Consider the following 25,575-nt stretch of genomic DNA (forward strand, 5'->3'; position numbering starts at 1 on the left):
TGTTGTATACACCTGAAACTAATACGATGTTATATGTCAATGATATCAATAAAAACTACAGAAGAAAACACTAAGGTCTGCAATATTTATAGGGCAACTACAGCAGTATAGCAATGTTTCCAAACATCGGATCCCTATACAAGTTAAACACCCATGTTGATCATTACCTAGCATTGTGATCCTTTGGGAGAAGGATAGTTTATCATCCTGCTCTTGCTCATTTACATGCATGCATGCTTGGGATTTCACTAGCCTTGGGCATCTCACCTCTTCACCGTAAGTTTTGCCCTAATATAAGAGTATGTGACAAGGCCTGCTGAGAACATTTATTTTCACGGTGCTAAAATAATACACCTTTTCAGTTGGGCAAAAAAGTCTGTACATGTGGTAAGAATTTGTGATATAGATTGAGAATCACTATGAAAACCGGGTTGAGAATTAGGGCATGAAACAGCATTGAGTAGAAACACGTTATTTTAAAATTTAAATGGTTTTGATGAAATCATGGAATTGAGAGTGCCAGTGTGTATGTATGATTGATTGGTTGCTTTTCAGCATCATCCCCTAATTCTGCTCTTTGTTTACTCAGACTCATGGGTGAGTCCTTTCTTCATAACAAAGTGTATGTAAAGGATTGAATAGAGCCATCCACTCGAAGAGCAAATGTTTTCAAGACTCTTTTACATCCCAGACAATTTCCACCCTCGAAGTATTAAAACGAATGAATCATTCTAAAACAATAGTTATTAAGCAATTAAATTCCAGGCACCCTGCTAAGTTTTTAAAATGAAACACGACGTAAATTCCACCCTCTTGATTCTCACAACTCAAAAGGTAACATACGAATTTTACTAATGGAGCGGAACTGGATTCCACATGGGATATTATCTGTGTGAAATACAATGCAGTGAATCTACTGGCGAGAGCTAAACAGACAAGTTTGTCGCAGCCGTTGTCTTTTCTTGGGTAAAATTTAGCCTACAAACTGAAAGAGCAAAGCGGAGGGCTTTCTGACTGCTATAATTTAAAAGAGTTCCATGATAGCGGGTACGCTTGCTGCTACGAAGAAAGTCGCGATTTTTAAGCGGAAGAAGTAGGACCCAGTCCCCGTCTCTCAACTCAGTTCTCAGCGTCCAACGACTCCTGGACTGAGGCAGGGTCTCGATGGGGCCGGGGGTCTTGGGGAGCTTCGGCACCGATGCAGCAGAGAGAAAGCAGCGGGCGCCTGACTCAGCAAAGACGGTAGGCGCCGGCCCACCTCAGCTTCCGCGTTGGCTGGGGAGGTGGGGGGAGGGGGCGGTCAGCCGTCCTGGTCACGTGAACGCGCCGTCATGTGACTGCGTCCGTGGGCTACGCCTAGGGGGAAGCAAGATGGCGGCGCACCTGTCCTACGGACGAGTGAACCTGAACGTGCTGCGCGAGGCGGTGCGTCGCGAGCTGCGAGAGTTCCTGGACAAGTGCGCGGGAAGCAAGGTGAGCGATGGGAGGCGGCGACACTGCTTTCCAGCCCCCCGTCCCTCCTGGCCCAATCCGGTGCCCGATTGCCTGAGCTCCTGGTGCACGAGGTCCCTGGGGCTTCCGAGGAGGGGAGCGGGCAGGACCAATGCGCGGGGGAGAGGGGTCTGCCGGTGGGGCTGGGGCACACGGCAGGAGTCGGCGTGGCATCGCGATTGCTTTGTTGCAGCAGAGTAAGCCACTGTGGTATCCCAGGCCATCGTGAACCTTAGCTATGTCAGGTGGCCCTCAGATCCAGAGGGGCAGTTCTGGTGCCCCCTGGGAACAGGACGAATGGGGCGGGCCCGGCCCAAGGATGTCGATGGGCCAGTGAACATGCCTTACAGCGAGCATGCATGTCGTACCTTTAAAAGCCTGTGTAGCACTAGCATCTTAGAACCTGCTGCTCACACGTATTATGAAAGAGGTTGTAGTTATTTGCGGTTTTAACGTCACTTTTCTAGGGTTTGTTTCTCCTGTTAGACGTTTACTACCACCCAGCTCACGACTGAGAAATTGTAGATCAAGGACTTAATAGGATTTCGTCTAAGTGGTGTCATCTTTCTCCTCTCTCCTTAGGGTTTATTTGTCCCCCTAAGTAACTGGCAATACAACTCCGAAAAGGAAAGGAAAACTGGGGAATCTCAGGAATCGGTTTTAGGAAGAACAGAACTTCCAGAGATGGAGTGGGTGCTAGCAGCCATTGAGAGAAAAAGGCAGGCTAAGCCCTAGGTGCCCAGTTCAGGCTCAAGAAATGATACTGAAATCTGAATAACATCACGGATTGGATCAATGGCAATGTTGTGGGTGTAATATTGTGCTGTGGTTTTGCAAACTGTTACCATTGGGGGAAACTGGGCAGAGCATGCAAGGGCTCTCTCTCTAATATTTCTTACAAATAAAAGTTAATCTACACTTATCTCAGTAAAAATTTCAGTTAAAAAAGGGAAGAAGAGGGGTGCCTGGGTGGCTCAGTCGGTTAAGCCTCCCACTTCAGCTCAGGTCATGATGTCACGGTTTGTGGGTTCGAGCCCTGCCAATAGGGGTCTGTGCTGACAGCTTGGAGCCTGCTTTGGATTCTGTGTCTCCCTCTCTGTCTGCCCCTCCCCCACTTATGCTCTGTCTCTGTCCGTCAAAATAAATAAATAAGGGAAGAAGAAGAAATGACACTGGAGATTAGCAGGAATAATGTTCATGGGAGCCCAGAACAATGACCCGTGAGTTGTCAGCTGAGTTCTACACTGGGGTTCTAGTCCCCTTATACTATATGTAAGGTCCAAAGTCCCTACGTGGCCCTGGACATGTTACTTAAACTTCCCAAACCCTTTAAAACTTTCCTCTTCTGTCAAAATAAGATTCGTAATACCTACATCCAAGGTTTTAATTTTATATAATTGGATTATGTGACATTTCCATGTAAAATGCTAGACTGAGCTGTTGCCATTGGCAGTTTCCATCTGGTTCAATCTACTCGTTAATACCATGACACAAATACGCAACAAACTACAGTTCCTTCTTCCTGTTTGAGGATGGTGGTTATGTCTTAACTTTCCCGTGACAACAGTAACATCCTTGTCCAGATCCTGCTTTTCTTTAGACCTGTAAGATACGAATGTGATTAGAGCCAGTTAAAATTTTTGCTAATTCAGTTTGAAGCAAATATTCCTACTACGTCCTCTGACTGCTGCTTTCTGTCGATATTGTTGAAATTCCTGATATTAACCCTAACAAGAGAAAGTTTCTCTCCTCCTACAGGCAATAGTTTGGGATGAGTACCTCACAGGACCATTTGGCCTGATTGCACAGTATTCACTACTGAAGGTAAATGAGCTATTTGGGTTTTGTTTGGGGATTAGTAATTCTGTGCTTTAGTAATAATAGGATTTTACATTTTTCCTGAGTAATTGACTTGCAGAGTTCTTTGGTCTTTATAGACACTGATGCTGATGCATGTCTGACATTTTTTATACAGTGGCCACTGGCCAGTGATTTTATACTTATCCTAATTCTAGAGAAATTACTAGCATTGTGTTATGTGACCATCACCTGGTGTCATTGACAGGTCATCATGTGAGTCATTTGAATTCAGATGCAATAGCATTGACTTAATCCTGAAACTTTGTCTTTATACATCTGGCTTTGGGGAATCTAAATTTTGCTAATGAAGCATTATGCACTTTTGGCTGGGAGTGTTTATGATGACTGAATCTGGATATGATAGGTAAAGTACAGGGTTTTTGTTAACCTTTTGTGTATGTGTTTTCTTAGGAACATGAAGTGGAGAAAATGTTCACACTTAAAGGAAGTCGTTTGCCAGCAGCTGATGTCAAGAATATTATTTTTTTTGTCAGACCCAGGCTAGAGTTGATGGATATAATTGCTGAAAATGTGCTCAGGTATCTCCCAGAGCTTCTGTTTGGACCAAAAGAGGTTGATCCTTCTCAGGGTTTTAACATACCGAACTCTTCCTTGCAACCTCCTTGTCTTGGCAGTGAATGGGAAGGTGGTCTTTTAGAAAACTGGGCAGGCGTGAAAGAATGTAAGAGGGGAATGGGAAGCTCCCATGAACTTGTTCAGACAGTTGGAGAAGGGGGTCATCATATAACCCCGTTTTCAGGACAACTAAAAATTTGGACCTATTACCGGTGGGAAGGACCCTGATTAAAACTACAAAATCTCTAATGGTCATCTTTCAATACACTGTATATAGTGTGCTCGAATTTCATAAGCAAAAGAAGTACGAGCCGATTAAAATTTAACGTAGCATCCAATCTATAGAGGAAGTTCTTAGCCCAGTTTGCACTCTGTGGTACAGTTGATTGAAAAGGCCCTTAAAACCTTAAAAGCATATGGGCTATTTTGGGAGGCCCACTGTCAAGGAGACTAGAGGTGGAAGTCAAGAGTGATCTTTCCTTTTTCTGTAAGACTGTGTCACAGCATTGGTTTGGTTAAAGAACCATCTGTTTTTCAGTAAGACACGGACATCCTGTTTCAATAAACCTGAGAGCTTAATGCCCCATAAATGGTTTAAGAGAAAGCTAGAAAATGCTTCACAAAACACTGGCTGTGAATCAACGCCTCTTTCCTCTCAGGGAAAAAAAAAGAGAGGGAGAGAGAGAGAGCCAACTATGCAGCAGTTTGAGTGCGTTTATCTGATGCCCATTTATTTAGCGCCTGCTGTGTGCCAAGCAACAGGCCAGGCTCCAGGAATAAAATAGTTGAAATAGCCTACGACTCGAAGGCGCATGCAAGCTAACAAGTGTTACTTCTCTTGCAGTGAAGACAAACGTGGCCCAGCAAGGGATTTCCACATTTTGTTTGTTCCACGACGAAGTTTACTGTGTGAACAGAGGTTGAAAGACCTGGGTGTTTTGGGATCCTTTATTCATAGGGAGGAGTACAGCCTAGACCTCATTCCATTTGATGGGGATCTCTTATCCATGGAATCAGAGGGTGCATTCAAAGTAAGTTTGACATTTAATTTCAGACTTTATTATTTTTTTTATTATTATTTTTTTTTAAGTTTATTTTGAAAGAGAGGCACACACATGCCTGCATGTACAGGGGAGGGGCAGAGAGAGAGGGAGAGAGAGAATCCCAAGCAGACTCCGAGCTGTTAGTGCAGAGCCTGATGTGGGGCTCGACCCCATGAACCGTGAGATCGTGACCTGAGCCGATGTCAAGAATCAGACGCTTAACCAGTTTAGACACTCAGGTGCCCCTGTGCTTAATTTTTTTATAACAGCTTTATTGAGACAAAATTCACATACCATAAAATTTACCCTTTTAAAGGTGCAGTTCAGGGGCGTCGAGGTGGCTCAGTCGGTTGAGTGTCCGACTCTTGGTTTCAGCTCAGGTCATGATCTCATGGTTGGTGAGACTGAGCCACAAGTCGGGCTCTGTGCTGACAGTGAGGAGCCTGCTTGGGATTCTCTCTCTCTCTCTCTCTCTCTCTCTCTCTCTCTCTCTCGACCCCTCTTTCCTGCTCATGCACTCTTTCTCTCTCTCTCAAAAATAAAGTGTGCAGTTCATCAGTTTTCAGTATATTCACAGAGTTGTGCAACCATCACCACTGTCTAATTTTGGAACATTTTTATCATCCCATAAAGAAACCCTCTGCCCATTAGCAGTCACTCTCTCCCCCAAGCTACTGGCAGTCCCTAGTCTTGTGCCGTCTGTATGGATTTGCCTGTTTTGGAGATTTCTTATTAATGAAGTCATATACATGTGGTCCTTTGTGTCTGGCCTCTTTCTTAGCCTCATGTTCTCCAGGCTCATCCACGTTGTAACAGGTGTCAGCTCCCTTCCTTTTGATTGCCAAATAGTATTCCTTTGTAATGATCTCCCACACTGTGTTTACCGTTCATCTAGAGTGTTCGGATCATGATTTTTCACTTGTCGGCCATCACGATGCTGCAAACGTTAATACAAGGTTTTGTATGTGCATGTGTTTTCATTTCTGTTAGATATACCTAGAAGTAGAATTGCCGGGTCATATGATAAAACTCTGTTTAACGTTTGGGGGATCCACAGTGACTGCACCATTTTCTGCTCCAGCCAGAGGTAGATGAGGGTTCCAGGTTTTTTTTTGTTGTTGTTTTTTTTTTTTTTAATTTTTTTATGTTTGAGACAGAGAGAGAGACAGAGCATGAACGGGGGAGGGTCAGAGAGAGGGAGACACAGAATCTGAAACAGGCTCCAGGCTCTGAGCTGTCAGCACAGAGCCCGACATGGGGCTCGAACTTACAGACCGCGAGATCATGACCTGAGCCGAAGTCGGCCGCTTAACCGACTGAGCCACCCAGGCGCCCCAAGGGTTCCAGTTTTATATCCTCACCAACCTACCATCGTCTGTCTTTTTGGCTTGCCATCCTGGTGAGTGTGAAACATGATCTCATTGTGGTTTTGATTTACATTTCCATAGCAACCAGTGATGCTGATCACCTTTTCATGTGCTGATTGGCCGTCGGTATGTCTTCCTTTAAAGAAATGTCTATTCCGCTCCCTGACACATTTTAAAAATTGGGATGTTGTATCTTTTCATTAGAAGAGTTGTAAGAATTCTTAGTATGTTCTGGATGCAAGTCCTTTTTTATCAGATACCAGATTTGCAAACATTTTCTCCCATTCTGTGAGGTTTTTTTTCACTTGGTAACAGTGGGGTCCTTCAAAACACACACACAGTTTTTTTTTTCCCCACCACGAAAAATGTTTCTAAGTAAGCTTCACACCCAGCATGGAGCCCATTATGGGGCTTGAACTCACAACCCTGAGATCAAGACCTGAGCCGCGATCAAGAGTCAAGTGAGCCACCCAGGCGCCCTTCCTGACAATTTTTAATTTTGAAGTTCAGTTTATCTGTTTTTTCCTTCTTGTTGCTTATGCCTTTGATGTCCCATCTAAGAAGTCATTGCCTAACCCGGGGGAACGCATTTACCCTGATGTTTTCTTCAAAGAATTTTATGGTTTTAGTCTTACGTTTAGGGCTTTGACCTATTTTGAGTTCATTTTTTTTCTGATGTGAAGTAGGGATCCAACGTCATTCATTTGCGTGTGGCTGTGCATGTGTTCCCGCACCGTTTGCTGGAAGGTGATGGTATTTTCCTCATTGAATTGTCTTGGTACCCTTGTTGAAAATCGGTTGTCTGTAAGTGTAGGTGTTTATTTCTGGTGTCTCCGTTCTTTGCCTTAATCAATATGTCTGTCCTTATGTCAGTACCATACTGTCTTGATTACTGTGGCTTTGTTGTAAGCTTTGAAAGAGAGAGATGTGAGTCTTCCAAGTTAAAGTAGTTAAATATATCACTTTTATTCTTTTAGCTTGTGCTTTTTTTTTTTAATGTTTGTTTATTATTTTTGAGAGAGAGGGAGAGACAGAATGTGAGTGGGGGAGGGGTCGAGAGAGAGGGAGACACAGAATCCAAAGCAGGCTCCAGGCTCTGAGCTGTCAGCACAGAGCCCGACACGGGGCTCTAACTCACAGAGTGGTGAGATCGTGACCTGAGCCGAAATCGGACACTCAACTGACTGAGCCACCCAGGCGCCCCATTAGCTTGTGCTCTTGAGTGTTAATAAATCCTTTTCCACCCTGAAGATACAGAAAATCGTATATTTTCCTTGGAAAGTCTTGAAGTTTTGCTTTTTATATTCAGGTTTTTAAGCTAGTTTGAATTGTGTGTTTTATGGAGTGTGTGGTGTGAGGTAGGGGCTTGTTTAACTTTTTCCGAATGGGCAGCCCGTTGTTCCAGCAATGGTTTTGTCCACTGAGTATTTTCAGCATGCGTTTATAGTGAATGTGCACGCCTTCTCCAGTTCTGAGAGTTTTCTTGCAAATGTAATTTTATGTATTTGTTTTATTTACCATCTTTATTTCAAAGAACATTTTCTCTCATAAGAATGTTACCTTATCTGGGGCGCCTGGGTGGCTCAGTGGGTAAGGCCCGACTCTTGGTTTCGCCTCAGGTCATGATCTCACAGTTTGTGGGTTCAAACCCTGCATCGAGCTCCATGCTAATGGTGTGGGCGCTGCTTGGGATTCTCTCTCTCTGTCCCTCCCGTGTGCGTTCTCTCTCTCTCTCTCTCTCTTTTTCTCTCTCTCTCTCAAAACAAATAAACTTTAAAAAAAAGGAGTATTACTTTACATTTAATAAAATGATTTGAAAGTGTTTGAAAACATTATCCTTGCACAGTGTTACATTTCTTTGAGTAAGAAACAGTACAGAGTGAAAAATAAGCCTCCCTGTTCTCAAGCTGCCAAATCCCTCCCAGAAGCAATCACTATTACTAATTCTTTTCTTTTTTCAGAGATGCTTTACATAACTATAGCTCATAGTATATATAAAATACCCTTCTCACTTTTATACAAATGGTGTCATATCCTATGTAAGTTTGGTATCTTGCTTTATTCTCTTAGTAATATATCTCAAGGTTAATTTATACCATACATGAAAATGCTTCTGTATTTTTAATTTTTTTTAATGTTTATTTATTTTTTTAGAGAGGGAGACAAAGTGTGAGCAGGGGAGGGGCAGAGAGAGAGGGAGACACAAAATCCAAAGCAGGATCCAGGTTCTGAGCTGTCAGCACAGAGCCTGATGCAGGGCTCGAACTCAAACCGCGAGATCATGACCTGAGCCAAAGTCGGCCGCTTAACTGACTGAGCCACCCAGACGCCCCGTTTGCTTCTGTATTTTTATTTGAAGTTGCATAGTGTTCCATTGTTTGGAGGTATCGCGATTTATCAAACCAGTCTCCTTCTGAAGGACATTGCGGTGTTTCTCACCTTGTGCTGTTGGAGGTGGTGCTATAGTGAATAGTCCTGTACACGTCTGCCCCGAAGCTGTAGGCTTTAACTGTGCTTACTCTCCGTTGACATTTGTCTTTTAATTTTGCTTGTGGTAGTTTTTGCCATGTGTGTTTTTCAGCGGAGTCACATTTGTCCATATTTCCTTCCTAGATTCATGGGCTTGTGATGCTGCTGGTCTGGACACTAGAACTTTTGAGAACCTTCTGGTGTTGTACAAAAAATTATTTGGAACTTTTTCTCCCCCAGTGCGTTGTTACAGTGATCATCGCCTAAAAAGAGTTTACTTGGGGTAGTAGATTTCATTTGGCCGCACTGATTAATTTGAATAACGAAGAGACCTTCTTGGCTCCTTTTTTGCCACATTCCCTGATGTTTTGCTTATATACTGAATCTCATCCAAGGACCGTACAGATTCCCCCTCCCCCCAAAATTTTGTGTGAAGAACCTCAGACATACAGAAAAGTTGAAAGCATTCTACAGGAAACACCCACATACCCATCACTTGGATTCCAGCACTGCCATTTTGCTGTATCTGCACCCTCATATCTGTAATGCTGTGCCCACATGTAATTAATTCACATCTGTGTAATTAATGGGAGTTGGTAGCAGCTGAGGAAGACTCGTCCTGGCATGAGGAAACCTGCCCAGAGGAGAGATTTCCTCTTTGTGTTTCTGGTGATTTGCAAAAAAAAGGGACAATTATTTTCTGCTGCAAATTTCAAGCTCTAGGTTTTGTACGTTCACCTCAGATTCTGTTTAGAAATCAACGATTTTGCCTGGATGGTAAAGCCCCAAGTTCCACCTAATGCTAAATGCAACCCCGATTTCTTTTTTTTTTTTTTTTAATGTTTATTTATTTTTGAGAGAGAGAAAGAGAGAGCGTGAGCGGGGGAGGATCAGAGAGAGAGAGAGAGGGAGACACAGAATCCGAAGCAGGCTCCAGGCTCTGAACTGTCAGTACAGAGACTGATGCAGGGCTCGAACTCACAAATTGTGAGATCATGACCTGAAGTCTGATACTTAACTGAGCCACTCAGGTGCCCCTCAACCCTGATTTCGGATGGAGTTGATGTAATTTTTACGTATTTATGTGATTTTAAGTAGTGAGCATAATTTAGTGGTTTTTGGCATCCAAAGGCACATGGAGATCCTTCTGTGCTTTGGGGATGTGATTGTAACCTTCTCCATCATTGTACTGTGTGAAATGTGGGAATCAGAGGTCAGCCCGTTGACTGGGCCTGGCCCGTTCACAGCACTCAAGAACAGTGCTTAACGTATTGTGGCCTTCGTATATACACATACAAATCAGTGTCTATAAATCTGTCTCCTTTGTAAACACTGTAGGTATGTGGGATTTGGAGGTCAAAAAATACGTGTATTGAAATGTTAATGATACTAACGTTTGTCCCTCTCCAGATGTCCTCCTGGCTTGAAATTCCACAAACTCACAGTAGAGTTAGGACATTTAACACAAATAATCACCCCATCACCAATTATTTTAGAGCAAAAAATTCAAGATTAACATCTGTTAACTTTTATTTATTTATTTACTTATTTTTGAGAGAGAGCGAGTGTGCGCATGCACGCCCCAGGAGACAGACAGAGGTGGAGAGAGAGAATCTTAAGCAGGCTCCGTGCCCAGCTCAGAGCCCGATGTGGAGCTCGGGTCTCGCGACCCTGAGATCGTGACCTGACCTGAAATCGAGAGTCAGACGCTTAACTGGCTGAGCCACTCAGGCACCCCGTTGTTAATGTTTAAATCTTTTTTTAAAGATAGACTTGTGGGGGCACCTGGGCGACTCAGCCGGTTAAGCATCCAACTCTTGATTTCAGCTCAGGTCTTGATCTTGTGGTTTGTGGGTTTGAGCCCTGCGTCAGTCTCCATGCTAGCAGTGTGGAGCCTATTTAGGATTCTTTCTCCCTCCCTCTTCGCCTCCCCCTGCTGATGCGCTCGTGTGCACATGCACGCGCGTGCTCGCTCTCTCTCTCTCTCAAAATAAATGAATATTAAAAAGAAAAGAGACTCATAAAAGAAATACCTGTAGTGGTAAAACTTTTTAAGTTAAAAATATGAATGCTATTTGGGAGATGTTCCCTAATTTTTTCTTCCTTGAATTTTGATCTCACTTCCGCTCCAATCAGGAGTTCTAAGCAATTTTGCCAGAAAGTGTCTCCAGACATTCTTGATCTTGGCCTGGCCCGGTCACTGCAGTGTTAAAATACCCCAGACCTGGAAGAGCCGTCACCTGTCACTGCTTCCAGTAGTGACCACACACTCATCAGTGTCTTTGGGGGACAGCCCTCCTCCCTCCCCCGGGGGGAGTGCACTAGTGCTCTACTCTGTCTTCCCTGATTCTTCCGGTGTCCTTTCCCTCCTGGCTTTGGAGGCTAGAGACACGTTGGGTGGGTGGGTGGAGGGCAGGTGTCTGGTGCTGTGTACCATTTTGACTTATGGATGGGTGATATTTGTGGGGGGGAGAAGTCCAAACAATTCCAAATGATAAAAACTAACATTTATTAAGCACTTACTGTATACTTTAAGTGCTGGAGTTAAATGTTTTACATGCATTTTCTTCTCCTTATGCTTTGTGGATGATACTCCCTTCTACTGATGGGTAAGCTGAGGCACACAGAGGTTTTCTCACCGGCCCAGGGAGCAGCTGGGAAGTGGCCCGGCTGGGGCCCAGATCAAGGCTGTCTGAGTCTAGAACCGTGCCCCCCCCGCCCCCGACGAGGATCAGATCTGAGTGTTTCCCCTCTTACTTCCCAGCTGGTCTTGTGTGCATTTTATTGGCCTTTACAAAATAGACCTTGTATATTGTATATCATAAAATATATTTTCTAAAAATGAGATCATAATCTAAAGATTCTTCAGCCACCCCTTTTCACTTCTCAAGACGTCAGGACCTTTGTTTGTTGGCAGCATATGTGAAAACCTCGTGTTTGTCAAAACGGCTAAGTACCCTGTCGTGTGGTCCTCTGGGGCTCCGGGGGTCAAAGAGTATGTGCCTTTATGGGTATTAGCATAGGGCCTTCCCAGAATGTCCTGCCAGGGTCTACACTCCCCACGGTGAGTGGGAGAACCCATTCCCCTTGTAAGTCTTTGTTAATCAGTTTACTGACGAGCTCGTAAAGTACACCTGGTGTGCTTGACGAACACTTTTCTTCCAGAAGGCTCCGCCAGTTGCTTCCACAGCTGCATCTCCATAGCACCGCTGTTGGCCTTGTGCTCTAGACTCCCAAAGAGCAGCTTGACAAAACGGTCTCGCGTCCCCCCCCCCTTTCCAGGCAAAGCGGGAAATGAGTGGAAAACCCCAGTACCAGACAGAGGCGGGTGCTGGCAAGCACCCTGTGACTGTGGCCTGGCAGTAACCACCCTTCTCCCCCCCCACAGGAATGCTACCTGGAAAGTGACCAGACCAGCCTCTACCATGCAGCCAAGGGGCTGATGACCCTGCAGGCTCTGTACGGGACAATCCCCCAGATCTTTGGGAAAGGAGAGTGTGCCAGGGTAAGAAGTGGCCTGTGTTTCTGGGGTGAAGGAAGGGGTGCCCTGCTACCCAAAAGGGGAGTGATAGCAAGCTGTTTACAAATAAGTACAGCCAGTCCTGTTTGTGAATTCACCTAGTTGCTGAAATGTACTCGTAACCCCCCAGACCGATAGTCACGGTGTGTTGTGGACAGGTCCAGGGCAGCAAAAAGTTTGAGTTGTCCAATGTGCCTGTTCCCAGCTGACATCCAGTAAAGTGATGCTCTGCCTTCTTGTTTCATCTCTTGGACTATAAACAGGGACTATATAGCGCCGTGTGCTACTTAACGCCATATTTCTTGCACTTTTGTGCTTTTTATCGGTGATCTCACTGTTTCACATGGCCCCACAGGTAGTCCTAAAGCACTGTCCGGTGTTCCCAAGCTCAGGAAGGTTCTGGTGTGCCGTACGGAGAAAATACCTATGTTGGCTAAGCTTCCTTCGGGCATGAGTTACAGTGCTGTTGGCTATGAGTTCATTGTTGGTGAATCAACAGTATATATTAAATAAGGTGTCTTTAAATAGAAACTCACATTGATTAGTTGATAAAAACGTCACCAGAGGCTCACGGGAACTTAACCCCGTGTTTCCCCTCAGAGCAGTGGCTCCGTATTCACTAAGTCAGTGGTCATGGTGACTCTCCAAAAGTACCATGAATAACGAGAACAGACTGTGTCTGAGCTCATGCCTCGTTGAGTAGTGGCCGGTGTTGGGGTACATGTACGTGTTCGAGTGGGTGGCCAACAGCAGACGCTCTTCTCTGTCTTGAGCTAAATTTGAAAATCAGCTAATTCCCAGGAAAGTCCCATCTGATCCAATGTTTGATTTCCAGCAAGTGGCCAATATGATGATCAGGATGAAGAGAGAGTTTACAGGAAGCCAAAATTCAATATTTCCTGTTTTTGATAATCTCTTGCTGCTTGATCGAAACGTGGATTTATTAACGCCTCTTGCCACGCAGCTTACGTATGAGGGACTCATTGACGAAATTTATGGCATTCAGAACAGTAAGTAAAGCGACATCTGTGTTTACTAACAGGTCACTGGATACAGACATCCAGAAGGTTTCTTCGTTTTTTTTGAGATGCTGTCTTTGCGTGTAAATCAGAGGATATTTGAGAAAATAAAAATACTGACTTTCGGCTTTCAGACAAAGTCCAAGCAAAAACTGCTGTCGTCGGTGCCACAAGGGCTGGCCGGGTGCTTTGTGTGCAGACTGTGCTTATCCCCGTGAGCTGTGGCCATGGGTTAGATTCAGGTGGCGTTGCAGTTCGGAGACTGTAGGCCCTCCCGGCTGGCAGTTGTTCAGGAAAGCTTGTCGGAGAGGCGGCATTTGCCCTGGGTTTGCGGAGAGGGCACAGCGTGGGGCCCACCGTGTCATAAATGCAGGGACGCTACAGGGGAGATTGCTGTGGGGTATATCCAGGGAAGGGCAGGTAGTCGAGGTTGGAGACACCAGATGGAAGACTGGGGAGGCCGGCTAGCAGTTGGGTGCAACAGATTATTAGGTCAGAGGTCACTTTGGCCCACATGATGCTTGTTTCTGTCGGCATTTAAAATTTTAGAAACGTTTAGTAACAATCCTGATTGGTTTATTTGTGACCAAAGTGTACCTTGATATGGGAAAAACTGAAACCTCTGTGCCATACGCCATTTTCCCTAAAGCCAAGGGCTTCCTTCTCTCCTGAGCTGGAGAATTCTGTTTCGAGCCTGAGCACTTGATCGGTTCTGCCGGTAAATTCACCCAGGCGCTTGTCTCCTTCCATTGTGGCTCAGGTTATGTGAAGTTACCTCCGGAGAAATTTGTACCTAAGAAACAGGGCGATGGTGGGAAGGACCTTCCCACGGAAGCCAAGAAGCTTCAGCTGAATTCTGCAGAGGAGCTATACGCTGAGATCCGAGACAAAAACTTCAACGCGGTGGGCTCAGTACTTAGCAAGAAAGCAAAGGTGATCTCCGCAGCGTTTGAGGTGAGGCGGTCTGGCTGTCTTGCTGCGCCTAAGGTCACGGGCTAGACTGCCCCTCCCAGGAAGAGGGGCAGAGCGCCAGAGAGACACCCCCCCCCCCCCGGCCCCTGCCTTGAAGGGGGGCGACAGCGTCATTGCACATTTCTCTCCTAAGGAGCTGTGCGTTTGGTCCTGGGGGCCCCACGGGCCTTCTTTTAGAACTCGTTCCCAGACCCACAACAGAAGGTTTTGAGCCCGCTCCTTTTTTGCAGGGTGGCAGGAGCTGGGTGTGCAGTTCACAGACTTGTGTCGTAAATATTTGCTTTACCCTCTTCTTTTTCGTGATTTCCTACCTCACACAAGATGGAACCAGCTGGGCCATAAATAAAAGATCCCCTAGAATAGAACTTGCAGCTTGGGGTGGAAGCTCGAAGTTTAAGCCAGCGGGTAGGTGACGGGGGAGCCCCGCAGATGTGGGAGGTGATAATGAGAGAGGCAGTTTCATTTTCACCTTCCTGCCTCCTCTTGCCCGGCCACTGAGTTATTCTTGGGGGAGCTCGTTTTGGAAACGTGGAAATTCAGGAAGATGTTAAACCCTGAATATTTAGACTTTGGAAACATAAACTGGGAGAATTTTTGAAAACTAATTTCCCACCGAGTATATATTAGATTTCATCTTTCTTAGGGATTATATTTATTAATTGATTGTCATATATATATTTTTTTTATGCTTTAATTTTGAGAGGGAGAGTGCGAGCAGGGGAGGGGCAGAAAGAGAGGGAGACAGAATCCGAAGGAGGCTGAGCTGCCAGCACAGAGCTCGAACTCACAAACCGCAAGATCATGACCTGAGCCACCCAAGCGCCCCTGATATTCATATTTCTGAAGTTCCTTTTGGTTTAAATGATTACATTTTGGAAAAAAAAAAAAAAAAAATCACTAAGCGAGGTTCACTTTTCCATGGACGATATTCAAGGTTGAGATCCAGCGGTAAGAATGAGTTTTTTTATTATTATTCTAGAGGACACTTCTTGCTGCTTACGTTCCCCTCTTGACAGCGTTTCTGTGTTTTACTCGAAGCGCTTGTGGGTAACCTAATAGCGTCCCCCACGAATACTCCAGTGTTACTCCAATGTCTGCAGATAACCACTCACGATCTGAGCCCGGGCAGAGGAGGAGAAACCCTCACACGTTTGCTCTCTGAACTACCGACACGGTCATCAGGCACCACGAACTCCTCTTTTTTGTTTCATTCGTAACGGGGGAGCTGGGTTTGGCCTGCTTTATTTGTATCCCGTTCTTTCTTTCACATCGATAATAAATGAAACATCCTCTGAGCAACGCGCAGAACGGAGCGCTTTAAAAATACCTTCCCTGCCCGATGGGTCTGCCGTTCCATCCATTTCAGGAGAGGCACAACGCCAAGACGGTCGGGGAGATCAAGCAGTTCGTGTCCCAGCTGCCCCACATGCAGGCAGCGAGAGGCTCGCTCGCGAACCACACGTCGATCGCCGAGTTAATCAAAGACGTTACCAGTGAGTATCCCGTGGAGGGAAGGTTTTCATCTGGGGCCGACCTGCGCACACCGGGGTCATTGGCACTGTGACGCCTCCTTGGGAAAGGCAGCTCCGTTTTAACGTGTTATTTGCAGCGTTAATTAAGTGTGTGCACGTTCATAGTTAGAAGTGTTCCGTTCGTAGTTAACCCATTTTTTCCTGTTACTAAAACACTGTAATCCTAAAGCAAAATACTTGGAAGAGTGATAAGAGAAAAAAACTCTACTGCGAGTTTGCCGCCATAACGAGGCTCTATTTTTTCCGTCTAGTGTTTTCCCTCTTGCTAAGGGTTATTTAATCAGAGCAATGTGACGTTTCCACATTTGTTTTTGTTTTTCCCTTGAAAACCTCCTGCAGAATGGGTAGAGAGCTCACACCCTGAGTGTTTTGAAAGAACTCAGAAGAGATATATTAAACCAAAGACGAGTTTATTCCTAAAACATGGGTGCCCCGTATTATGAAGTGTACTTTGAACCTGAAGTAGAACACGGTATTAGAAAATCAGTCTTTTGTTTTCATGTCCGTTGAAATCAGTTAAAACTGGTGGAATTTGCTGATGGTAGTGAAATGCTGGGAAGATTAGCTTTCCCTGTTAGGGCACGGTTCTTGAGATCTGTGTTGAGTCCTGAGGATCGCCAAGGGGTACAGCGGTCAACTACGTCTTGATGTAATTTAGGAGGACAGTGTTGTAGGATTTTCCATGTTTTTAGAAGATTGTTTTCAGATGACGATTTATTCGATTAAAAAAAAATTTTTTTTTGATGTTCATTCATTTTTGAGAGAGAGAGAGACACAAAGAGTAAGTGGGGGAGGGGCAGAGAGAGAGGGAGACACAGAATCCCAAGCAGGCTCCAGGCTCTGAGCCGTCAGCACAGAGCCCGACGCGGGGCTCGAACTCCCGAGCCATGAGATCACGACCTGAGCTGAAGTCGGACGCTTAAGCAGTTGTGCCACTCAGCCGCCCCTCAGATGACAATTTGAACCTTTTGCTTGCTTGCTTTTTTTGCACGTCTTGTTTCTTCATCGTCTTCTGTGTAGAAAAACACAGTGTTCCGGTAAATTAACATTTACTTAATATCTAAGTTGCAAATTTGCTAATTACATTTTAGCCTCTGAAGACTTCTTTGATAAACTAACAGTGGAGCAGGAGTTTATGTCTGGAATAGACACTGATAAGGTATGTGAACAATCAACTAGCAAAGAATTGATGATTTGTCGGACGTAAGATTATAGCTAGAAGAGCAGCTGCTTTGATTCCCATGCCTAGCCTAGGTATTTTTGAGAGCGAGTGCAGAATGTGAAAATCTAGGTTTCACCAAGTAGCAGTCCCTTAACTTTGCTCTGTGCAAGGTGTTTTCTGCAGTGCATGGAGTGATGGAGACCCAGCCCCTGAAATCAGCAGTCTTTAAGGCCTGTACTAGATAAATTAAGAGATTTGCTTTCTGAGGGAATTGGGTCATTTAATTCCTTTAAATATCCACTTCTGTTCATGTATTTAAAATTATTTCATTCATAGAAATTCCTCTTTTCTCTAGAAAAGTTCCGGACCGTATGGTCCATAAATCGCCGTTATAATTGAAGCAGATGCAGTCACACATGCCCCAGCCTCCCCGCAGCCTCTCAGGAAGTGGTCTGCAGCGTGTGGACGGGCGTTTGCATCACTAAGTGCATCCTCCACTTTGAAAAATAATAGCAAATATTAAGTTCTTTAGGTCCCCAAAGCGGACGGTGGTATGCATACGTATATATTTGTTTCCAGGTCAACAGTTACATCGAAGATTGTATTGCCCAAAAGCACCCACTGATCAAGGTGTTAAGACTGGTCTGCCTCCAGTCTGTGTGCAACAGTGGACTCAAACAAAAAGTTTTGGATTATTACAAAAGAGAAATTCTCCAGGTCAGTATGTTTTAAGTTACTCATTTACCAAGGGAGGAAACATCTTTTTAAAAAATACTTCTTGGTATTTTGAATACCAAAAATACTTCCGAGCGCCTGGGTGGCTCAGTCGGTTAAGCGTCCCAACTCTCGATCTCAGTTCGGGTCTTGATCCTCAGGGTGGTGAGTTTGGGCCCTGTGTGGGGCTCTGTGCTGGGTGTGAGGCCCACTAAAACAAAAACAAAAGCCTTTTTAATTAAAGCTCCTGTTTTGATACATTGTTTCCACGGTCTTTTAGATTTTCTAACAGGTAGCGGGGTTGTCCTTGGTATTGATCACTGTTCACTGTGCTCGCATAATGACACCTGATATTTACCGAGCATTTCCTGTGTGCCAGGCTCTACTGAAAGAGCTTTACTGGGGCTCCTGGGTGGCTCAGTCGAGCCGGTTAAGCATCCGACTTCGGCTCAGGTCATGATCTCGCAGTTCGTGGGTTTGAGCCCCGTGTCGGGCTCTGCGCTGACAGCTCGGAAGGTGGAGCCTCCTTCAGATTCTGTGTCTCCCTGTCTCTCTGCCCCTCCCCTGCTTGTACTCTGTCTCTCTCTGTCTCAAAAATGAATAAACATTAAAAAATTTTTAAATTAAAAAAAACAAAGAGCTTTATTGTATTCATTCGTTTGACCTTCACTGCAGCCCTGTGCGTTGGATGCTGTTATCATCCCCCTTTTATGGATGAAAACACTCAGGCACAGAGTAGTTACATAGCTTGCCCAAGGTCACCCAGCCAGTAAGTGGCAGAGCCAGTGCCAAAACCCAGGGAACTGGGGTCAGGTGCCCATGCTCTTAACTAGATTGCATTCGATTCAGGAAGGGACCTTTTTGCAAATATTCTGATAATAATTCCTTCGCAGACTTATTTAGAGTAAGCCTGTTTTACTTCATAATTAGGAAGAAGCCACCTTTATTTTAAAAAATTCTGCCCTCTGTTTGAAAACGTCTCGGGGAATGTTTATTTGCTATTACCATCCACGGTTAAATACACTGTTGTTAAAACTAAACGCTCATTCAGTTTTTTTTGTTATTCTCTCGTTTTGTCTTTTATTGTTCATTTTTATTTTTTTAATATTTATTTATTTTTGAGACAAAGGGAGACAGAGCGTGAGCAGGGGAGGGGCAGAGAGAGGAGACACGGAATCCGAAACAGGCTCCAGGCTCCCAGCTGTCAGCACAGAGCCCGACACGAGGCTCGAACCCACAAACCATGAGATCATGACCCGAGCCGAAGTCGGACGCCTAACCAGTGGAGCCACCCAGGCGCCCCTCTTGTTTTGTTTTTATTTTTTATTTATTTATTTTTTTTTTAATTTTTTTATTTATTTTTGGGACAGAGAGAGACAGAGCATGAACGGGGGAGGGACAGAGAAAGAGGGAGACACAGAATCGGAAACAGGCTCCAGGCTCCGAGCCATCAGCCCAGAGCCCGACGCGGGGCTCGAACTCACGGACCGTGAGATCGTGACCTGGCTGAAGTCGGACGCTCAACCGACTGCGCCACCCAGGGGCCCCACCTCTTGTTTTGTTTTTAAAAAAATTACACAGATAATACACGCGTTCTTATCACATAAGAGTCTGGTAAGGTCAAGTACCTGGAGCCAAAGGGGATCCTTCTGCCCCTCGCTCACACCAGCTGCCTCCCCAGATAGGACCAACAGTTTGTGTGCTTCCAGACTCTTCTTTGCACTTTTGTACAAAGAATCTTTACGTACACAGACTTGGGGGCGAGACTGGCTGGATCCGTGTCTCAGCTCTGCTGCTCATTAGCTGTGTAACCTTGGGCCGGTTCTTTAAACTCCTCCATCAAATGGAGACGATACTACCACCTACCTCACTGGCTTATTAGAAAGATGACTGAGTTAATGTATGCAAAGCTCTTAGAACAGATGACTGCCGCCCCTGCTCACAGAAAGTATGTAAGTACTGACCATTGTTACTATTACCTACTGTATCTTTTCTAAAACAGAAGTAAAATCCTACGGTACATAGTGTTCTATCGTGATAGTTTTTGTCCTTAACATATCCAGATCTTTCTTGTCGGGATGTGTAGATGTCCCTCGTTCTTGTTTTTTAATATCTAATTATATCTCATATAAATACATAATTTATTTGTAAATTGGAAGATGTGTATTGCAAAGTACATAACACATTTATTTATTTATTTGATGCTCACTTAAGTTGGGTCTATAAATTCTGACTTGAAAGTAAAATCTTTAGGGGCTCCCGGTGGCTCAGTCGCTTAAGCGTCTGACTTCAGCTCAGGTCATGATCTCACAGTTTGCGGGTTCAAGCCCTGCGTTGGGCTCTGTGCTGACAGCTCAGAACCTGGAGCCTGCTTCGGATTCTGTGTCTCCCTCTCTCTGTCCCACTCCTCTCCCGCTCGTGCTCTCTCTCCCCCCCCCCCCTCAAAATAAACATTGAAAAAAAAATAAAAATAAAGGAAAAACTTTAAATTCCTCTTCGAAACAGTGAGCTGGGTTCATTTTAATGGGTAGGCAGGTCTCATCCCCCACGGACTTTGGTAACGTGACCTTGAGTACGAACCGAATTGATTTGTGGGAAGTGCTCTTTTTAGAAAGTGGCAGAAACCCTTTTCCTGATCTGACATCAATGCCAAACGACTTCTCTTGCAGACGTACGGCTATGAGCACATACTGACCTTATACAACCTAGAGAAGGCTGGCCTGCTGAAACCACAGACGGGGGGCAGAAACAATTACCCAACGATCCGGAAAACGTTACGCCTCTGGATGGATGATGTAAACGAACAGGTAAGACACACCCCTCCACTTCACCTCCGTTTACCTATTGTTAACGGTTTATTGTGACCACATATGGTACTTGATTTACACATCCACCATGCATTTTCTAGAAACAGTTTTCTAGCGTGTTTGAGAAAGTAATGCATTCGCGTGTTCCATCTCCCAGAATCCCAGCGGGGAGCGGAGAGGGTGCTCTCACACTGGGTGGTTTGAGGAGAGTTTCGGGAGATGTGGGCAGGGTGGGAACCGGTGAAAGGAGTCAGTGGCGATTCCTTGCCAGCCTGGGTCCGAGGGCAAGGAGGAGGAGCTGTCGCAGAAACCCGTTCCACAACCTGGAGAAAAGAGCTGTGTGGAGAGGCCGCCTGACAAGATGAGGGATGAGAGAGGCCTGTGGTCGAGGGACACAGCCCGCCTCCAGCAGTGTCGCCAGAGGAAGCCAGGGCAATAACCCTGACGCCATGCTGCTGCCCACTCCCCGGTATTCCATCCGGTGCCTCCCATTGGCCGAACCCGAATCGGGCACGGGAGCACGTTGGTATAGAGCCTGCAGGTTCGCCTCCTGGACACAGAGCACCGAGGAGGGCGGAGGGATCGAAAATATTCAGCACGTGTGGTGAAAATGTTGGCCAATACAAAAGTAAGACGAACAGTGAGGAGTCAGGTTCCCTCCACACCTAACCCAGGTTTTCCCTCAGAAGGAACCACGGTAACCGTTTTTTTTAAATCTATCCTTCCAGGAAGAGTCTTCTGTATCTACTGACATTTTAACATAAATGATGAGTATTTTCAGAGCGCCTGGGTGACTCCCATTGGTTAAGCGTCCGACTCGGCTCACGTCATGATCTCGCAGTTCGTGAGTTCAAGCCCCGCATTGGGCTCTGTGCTGGCAGCTTAGAGCCTGGAGCCCGCTTCAGATTCTGTGTCTCTCTCTCTGCCCCTTCCCTGCTTGTTCTCTGTCTCTCTCAAAGATAAGATGAGATGAGATGAGATGAGATGAGATTAGTATTTTCTACCACTGACCCTCAAAGCAGAGTGCACTTTGCTTTACATTTACTATTGATGCCAGTCTTTCTACATTTCTTTTTCTTATTTTCTGTTTTTGGACTTTCATAGGCACTTTATCAGGCTGCCTCCTGCAACAAAAGCTAATAATTAAAAAGCCTCCTCTTCCAGTGGCAAAATTGGATTATCTTTCCCCAGCGGGAGTATAGATACTCTTGATTTCTACGTTGTACAGTGTAAACACTATGCTAGTTCCACTCTCTCACTGTTCTTTTTTTTTGTTTGTTTGTTTGTTTTTGAGAGAGAGAGAGAGAGAGCACATGAGTGAGGGAGGAGCAGAGAGACAGGGAGACAGAGGATCTGAAGCGGGCTCCGCGGGACTCGAAGTCACGAGCTGTAAGATCATGACCTGAGCTGAGGTCGATTGCTCAACCGACTGAGCTACCCGGGCGCCCCTCCCTCACTGTTCTGATCTGCCCCTCCCCACCCCAACCACCACTTACCACTGTGTCTTGAAGATCCTGTGATCTACTTCATTCTTTTTTGTAAGGTTTTTTTTTTTTTTTTAATGGTTGCAGAGCGGTCTTGCAGATAAACCTTAATTTACGACTTGCCAGATTTCTCTCGCTAGAAATTCAGGGTGTTCCCAGTCTGTTGCTAGCACCCACGGTGTTAGTTTACCGGTTTGCGCTTTGGTCTGTGCTGGTACAAGCCCCCTCTGTAGGGTAAATACCTAAAAGTGGGACAGCCGAGTTCAAGGGGTGGGCTCGTTGTTAACTCAGCTAGAGAGCGCCGGCTTACCCTCCAAGAAGTTTCTTGCCAGACCAGGTAACCTCGTTTCTTGGGCAGTACCTAGAGATGCTTTGAGTGGCGTTTTCAAGATTTGAGTGGGAAGCGAACCTCTGGCAGCTAAGAATCGGGCCCAGCCGGGGTGGACCGGAGCGGGACGTGGCCGGCCTTGATTTGTGTTTCTGCCCTCACAGGCAAATCGCGTATTTTGGGGTTCCCCGTAAAGCCACTGTTCAGGGACTCTGTGTCTCTATGTCTATAGGCTTTTTTCCTTTAATTATTTAACAGAATCCCACGGACATATCCTACGTGTACAGCGGCTATGCCCCTCTCAGCGTGCGGCTGGCCCAGCTGCTGTCCCGGCCGGGCTGGCGAAGTATCGAGGAAGTTCTGCGCATGCTCCCAGGGCCCCACTTCGAAGAGCGGCAGCCGTTGCCCACGGGACTGCAAAAGAAACGTAAGTCGGTGGCCAGCATCTGCGACTGCGCACCGCCGGTGTGGCTTTCGTGGATTATGCGGTTACCCCGTAAGGTACCCGGGAGTCAGAGTCCGGCGCACCTCTCGTCGGTTGCTGGTGGAGGGTGTGGGCACCGGAACCCGCCCTCCCCGCAGGAGTGACAGCTCTTAACCTCCGAGTTGAGGATCTCCGTAGTTAGAGAAAACGGTGAGATCCAGATCGAGTTCCTGAGTGTCCGAGGAATTGTCTGCACCAAGACCCAGTTACAGTTACCATTTTTTTCGCTCCTTACACACGATGCCGTTTTTTTAAGAGGTGGGATGAGAAACACCCATAATAAATAATTCTTCATTCTGAAATGTTTCCATTTTAGGCCAACCGGGAGAAAACCGAGTGACTCTGATATTCTTCCTCGGGGGCGTAACCTTTGCTGAAATTGCTGCCCTGCGATTTCTCTCCCAGTTGGAAGATGGAGGCACAGAATATGTCATCGCCACCACCAAACTAATGAACGGGGCCAGCTGGATCGAGTCCCTAATGGAAAAACCTTTCTAGGGTGCCCAGAGTCGACTTGAGCGAACTGCAGAGGAAGCTCGTTTGGAGAGGCCGCCACAAGGAAGGGAGACCTCACTGAAGAAAAACGGAAGAACGCAGAATTTACTTCGGGGTCAGCTTCTTAAATTACACGGTTTCCTCCTCTCTGCTTCTCTTTTGTGTTTCTAATTTCCGGAAGAAAGAAGACCAGAAGAGAATCAACCTGGGTAAAAGAAACACCAGTTGTTAACGTCCTAAGCTCAGGATCCTCCTTAGAGACTTCTGGAAGCGTGCGAAGGACAGTGGGGATGGATCGTCTTCTGCAGCTGCACACGGGGGGCCAGTGCTTAAAATAAGAAGGCAGGGACTGAGGAAGTAAAAACGAGAACTGGAAAGGCTCACCCCTGATTGGATAGTACCGTCTTTCCCGTCATGCCCAGGGCAGTGGCTGAGTGTGGAGGCAAGAGCTCGTCTCGTCTCGGAGTTGAGATTTCTTTCTCCTGCAGAGCCTGGCACGTTGTGTTTGGCGTCACCCCCCCTCCGTCATATCTGATCGTGAAGGCAAGTGTTGATTGATTCCTTGTGCTTTCTGCTTTCACTTCCTCCGCTTCGATAAAGCAGGAGGCCTGGAGGGACTTCTTTCTCCAGATCGAAGCTTATGTATCATCTGTCTGACCAGCTGAACTCCTGTGGCTCCCGTACTTCTCAAGGGCTTGTTACGTTGAGGGGCATGAGGATTGGGGAGCAGCTTCCTGGGAATTTTCTTAGACACTTTTCCAAGACACTTGCTTCGCACACGTCTTATAAACTGCAAGACGTTTCCGTGGCAGATGCCTCCACCCGGGGCTTCAGTGTTCTTCCCCGGCCATCACGGGCCCCAGCCTCCAGCTGGTCCCACCCGGAGCAGTCGTGACATCAGCATTCGCCGACGCCATCTCCACGGTAGCTGCCCCCGCGTACTTCTGTGCGGCCGCTCCACACTCGGCCTCTGGCAAAACACGGCTCCGCTTCAGTCCCTGGTCCGGTACCTCAGCCTCTTCTGGTGCAGCTCGTCGACGGTCTTGGAGACCAGCTGGTCCTGCGGGAGGCGGTTAGTTAGCCGTGGGGCGGAGGAGCGGGGTGTTGGTGGAGAGGCTGGAAATCGGCGTGCGTCCCCTGCCTCCCTCCTGCTCCGTCCCAACGCCTGGAAGAGTTAAATCCAAGAAGGGGACCAAATGGGTGGCTTCGTGGCCCTTGCACAAGTCTCCCCTCTGCCGGGGGACCGCGGTCAGCATCCCTTCTGAGGCAGGGTGTGGTTTCTGTTGTTCATTAGTAACCGTACATGTTTTTTCCTCACTTTGTTTCATTAATGAAATTCTGTCAGCACATTGCATGTTAGGAGTGAAAGAGAAATTCTATAATAAATCTCTTCCAGAGTGAGGTGTAGAAGAGGTCATATTTAAGAGATTTTCTTCTCACGCATTCAACTTGGCCTTGACCTTCAGTGTTTGGAAAGTGGTCTTAAAAAAGAAAACTATCCCTGGTTTAGAAGGTCCTTTTTCAAATACTTGTTATCCCAGGGAGACTACTTTATACCTTCCAGCCCCAGCTGTTGTCAGCTTCAGCTGCCTTAGAGAATGAAATCCACCTTGCCTCTCAATGTTTTTGGCTCATGGGATTCAATTCAAGTCTGGTCAGGTCTCCTTGGCTGGGGTTTTTGTCCTATGAACAGATACTCAGTTGTGTCTCCTGTGTCTGCATTCACTCGTGACTCTGTACTTGGCTTGCTCAGAGCATAGTTAGGTCAGCTCCCAAAATGCATTTAGCAGAAGACTTCAAAACATCAATTGCTTCATTTGTATGCAAATAGAAAGTGGGGGATAATTATATATTATCCGCCTTTGTGTAAGTTCACTTAATACTTGAAGCAGCCTTTGTCTCCAAGGAGTATGCCCTTACTGAGAAAGGGTGGGTGAATGGTACATTTATTCCTGGAGAGGGCGGATTGTTTACATCATGTCTGGACTTTTGTCTAGTTAGGCAGACAGTTCTGCTACACCAGCAACTCCATAAAAAAGAAGTCTGCATAGATAAGTATACGTGAGCACTGTTCTGTGTCTTACTGTACACTTTTGAATTTTAGCCAACAGGGAAGCATTTGTAGTTGAACTGTAGAGCAAGAGAATCCAGGCATGCTGAGAGAGACTGGGGACGGATCTTTTGGTTTCTTGGTGCATATAAAAGTCATGTTTACACCGTACTGTAGTCTCTCCAGTGCGCCGTAGCATTGT

The 25,575-nt window shown here is 46.0% G+C and overlaps 1 protein-coding gene across 4 annotated transcripts; it reads left to right on the forward strand.

Moving 5' to 3' along the window:
• The first annotated feature begins 1,328 nt into the window (after nucleotides 1-1,328).
• VPS33A (VPS33A core subunit of CORVET and HOPS complexes) lies at nucleotides 1,329-24,733 on the forward strand. Of its 4 annotated transcripts, none has more exons than XR_009604061.3 (13): nucleotides 1,329-1,473; nucleotides 3,250-3,315; nucleotides 3,763-3,890; nucleotides 4,772-4,958; nucleotides 12,195-12,311; nucleotides 13,162-13,336; nucleotides 14,106-14,299; nucleotides 15,684-15,810; nucleotides 16,941-17,008; nucleotides 17,591-17,728; nucleotides 20,395-20,532; nucleotides 20,804-21,160; nucleotides 21,261-22,596. XR_009604061.3 is itself a non-coding variant. In XM_060612193.3 (13 exons), exons 1-13 carry the CDS (start codon nucleotides 1,372-1,374, stop codon nucleotides 23,324-23,326), a joined length of 1,791 nt encoding a protein of 596 aa, XP_060468176.1. In that variant the 5' UTR covers nucleotides 1,330-1,371; the 3' UTR covers nucleotides 23,327-24,733. The 4 variants fall into 4 exon arrangements, 3 of the variants coding, with proteins under 3 accessions (XP_060468177.1, XP_060468176.1, XP_060468178.1); XM_060612193.3 differs by lacking the exons at nucleotides 20,804-21,160; nucleotides 21,261-22,596 and adding exons at nucleotides 22,603-22,771; nucleotides 23,145-24,733 and having other exon boundaries at nucleotides 1,330-1,473; XM_060612194.3 differs by lacking the exon at nucleotides 21,261-22,596 and having other exon boundaries at nucleotides 20,804-21,228.
• Nucleotides 24,734-25,575: the final 842 nt, after the last annotated feature.

The sequence above is a fragment of the Panthera onca genome, chromosome D3, assembly GCF_046562875.1.
Source record: "Panthera onca isolate mPanOnc1 chromosome D3, mPanOnc1 haplotype 2, whole genome shotgun sequence".
NCBI lineage: Eukaryota > Metazoa > Chordata > Mammalia > Carnivora > Felidae > Panthera > Panthera onca.

What these genes read in the sequence shown, in the direction of transcription:
- VPS33A (XM_060612193.3), top strand. Translation starts at nt 1,372, where the DNA reads ATGGCGGCGCACCTGTCCTACGGACGAGTGAACCTGAACGTGCTGCGC. An exon ending in AATCAGAGGGTGCATTCAAA is followed by an intron (nt 4,959 to 12,194) that starts GTAAGTTTGACA and finishes CCCCCCCCACAG; the next exon opens with GAATGCTACCTGGAAAGTGA. An exon ending in CTGGAATAGACACTGATAAG is followed by an intron (nt 17,009 to 17,590) that starts GTATGTGAACAA and finishes ATTTGTTTCCAG; the next exon opens with GTCAACAGTTACATCGAAGA.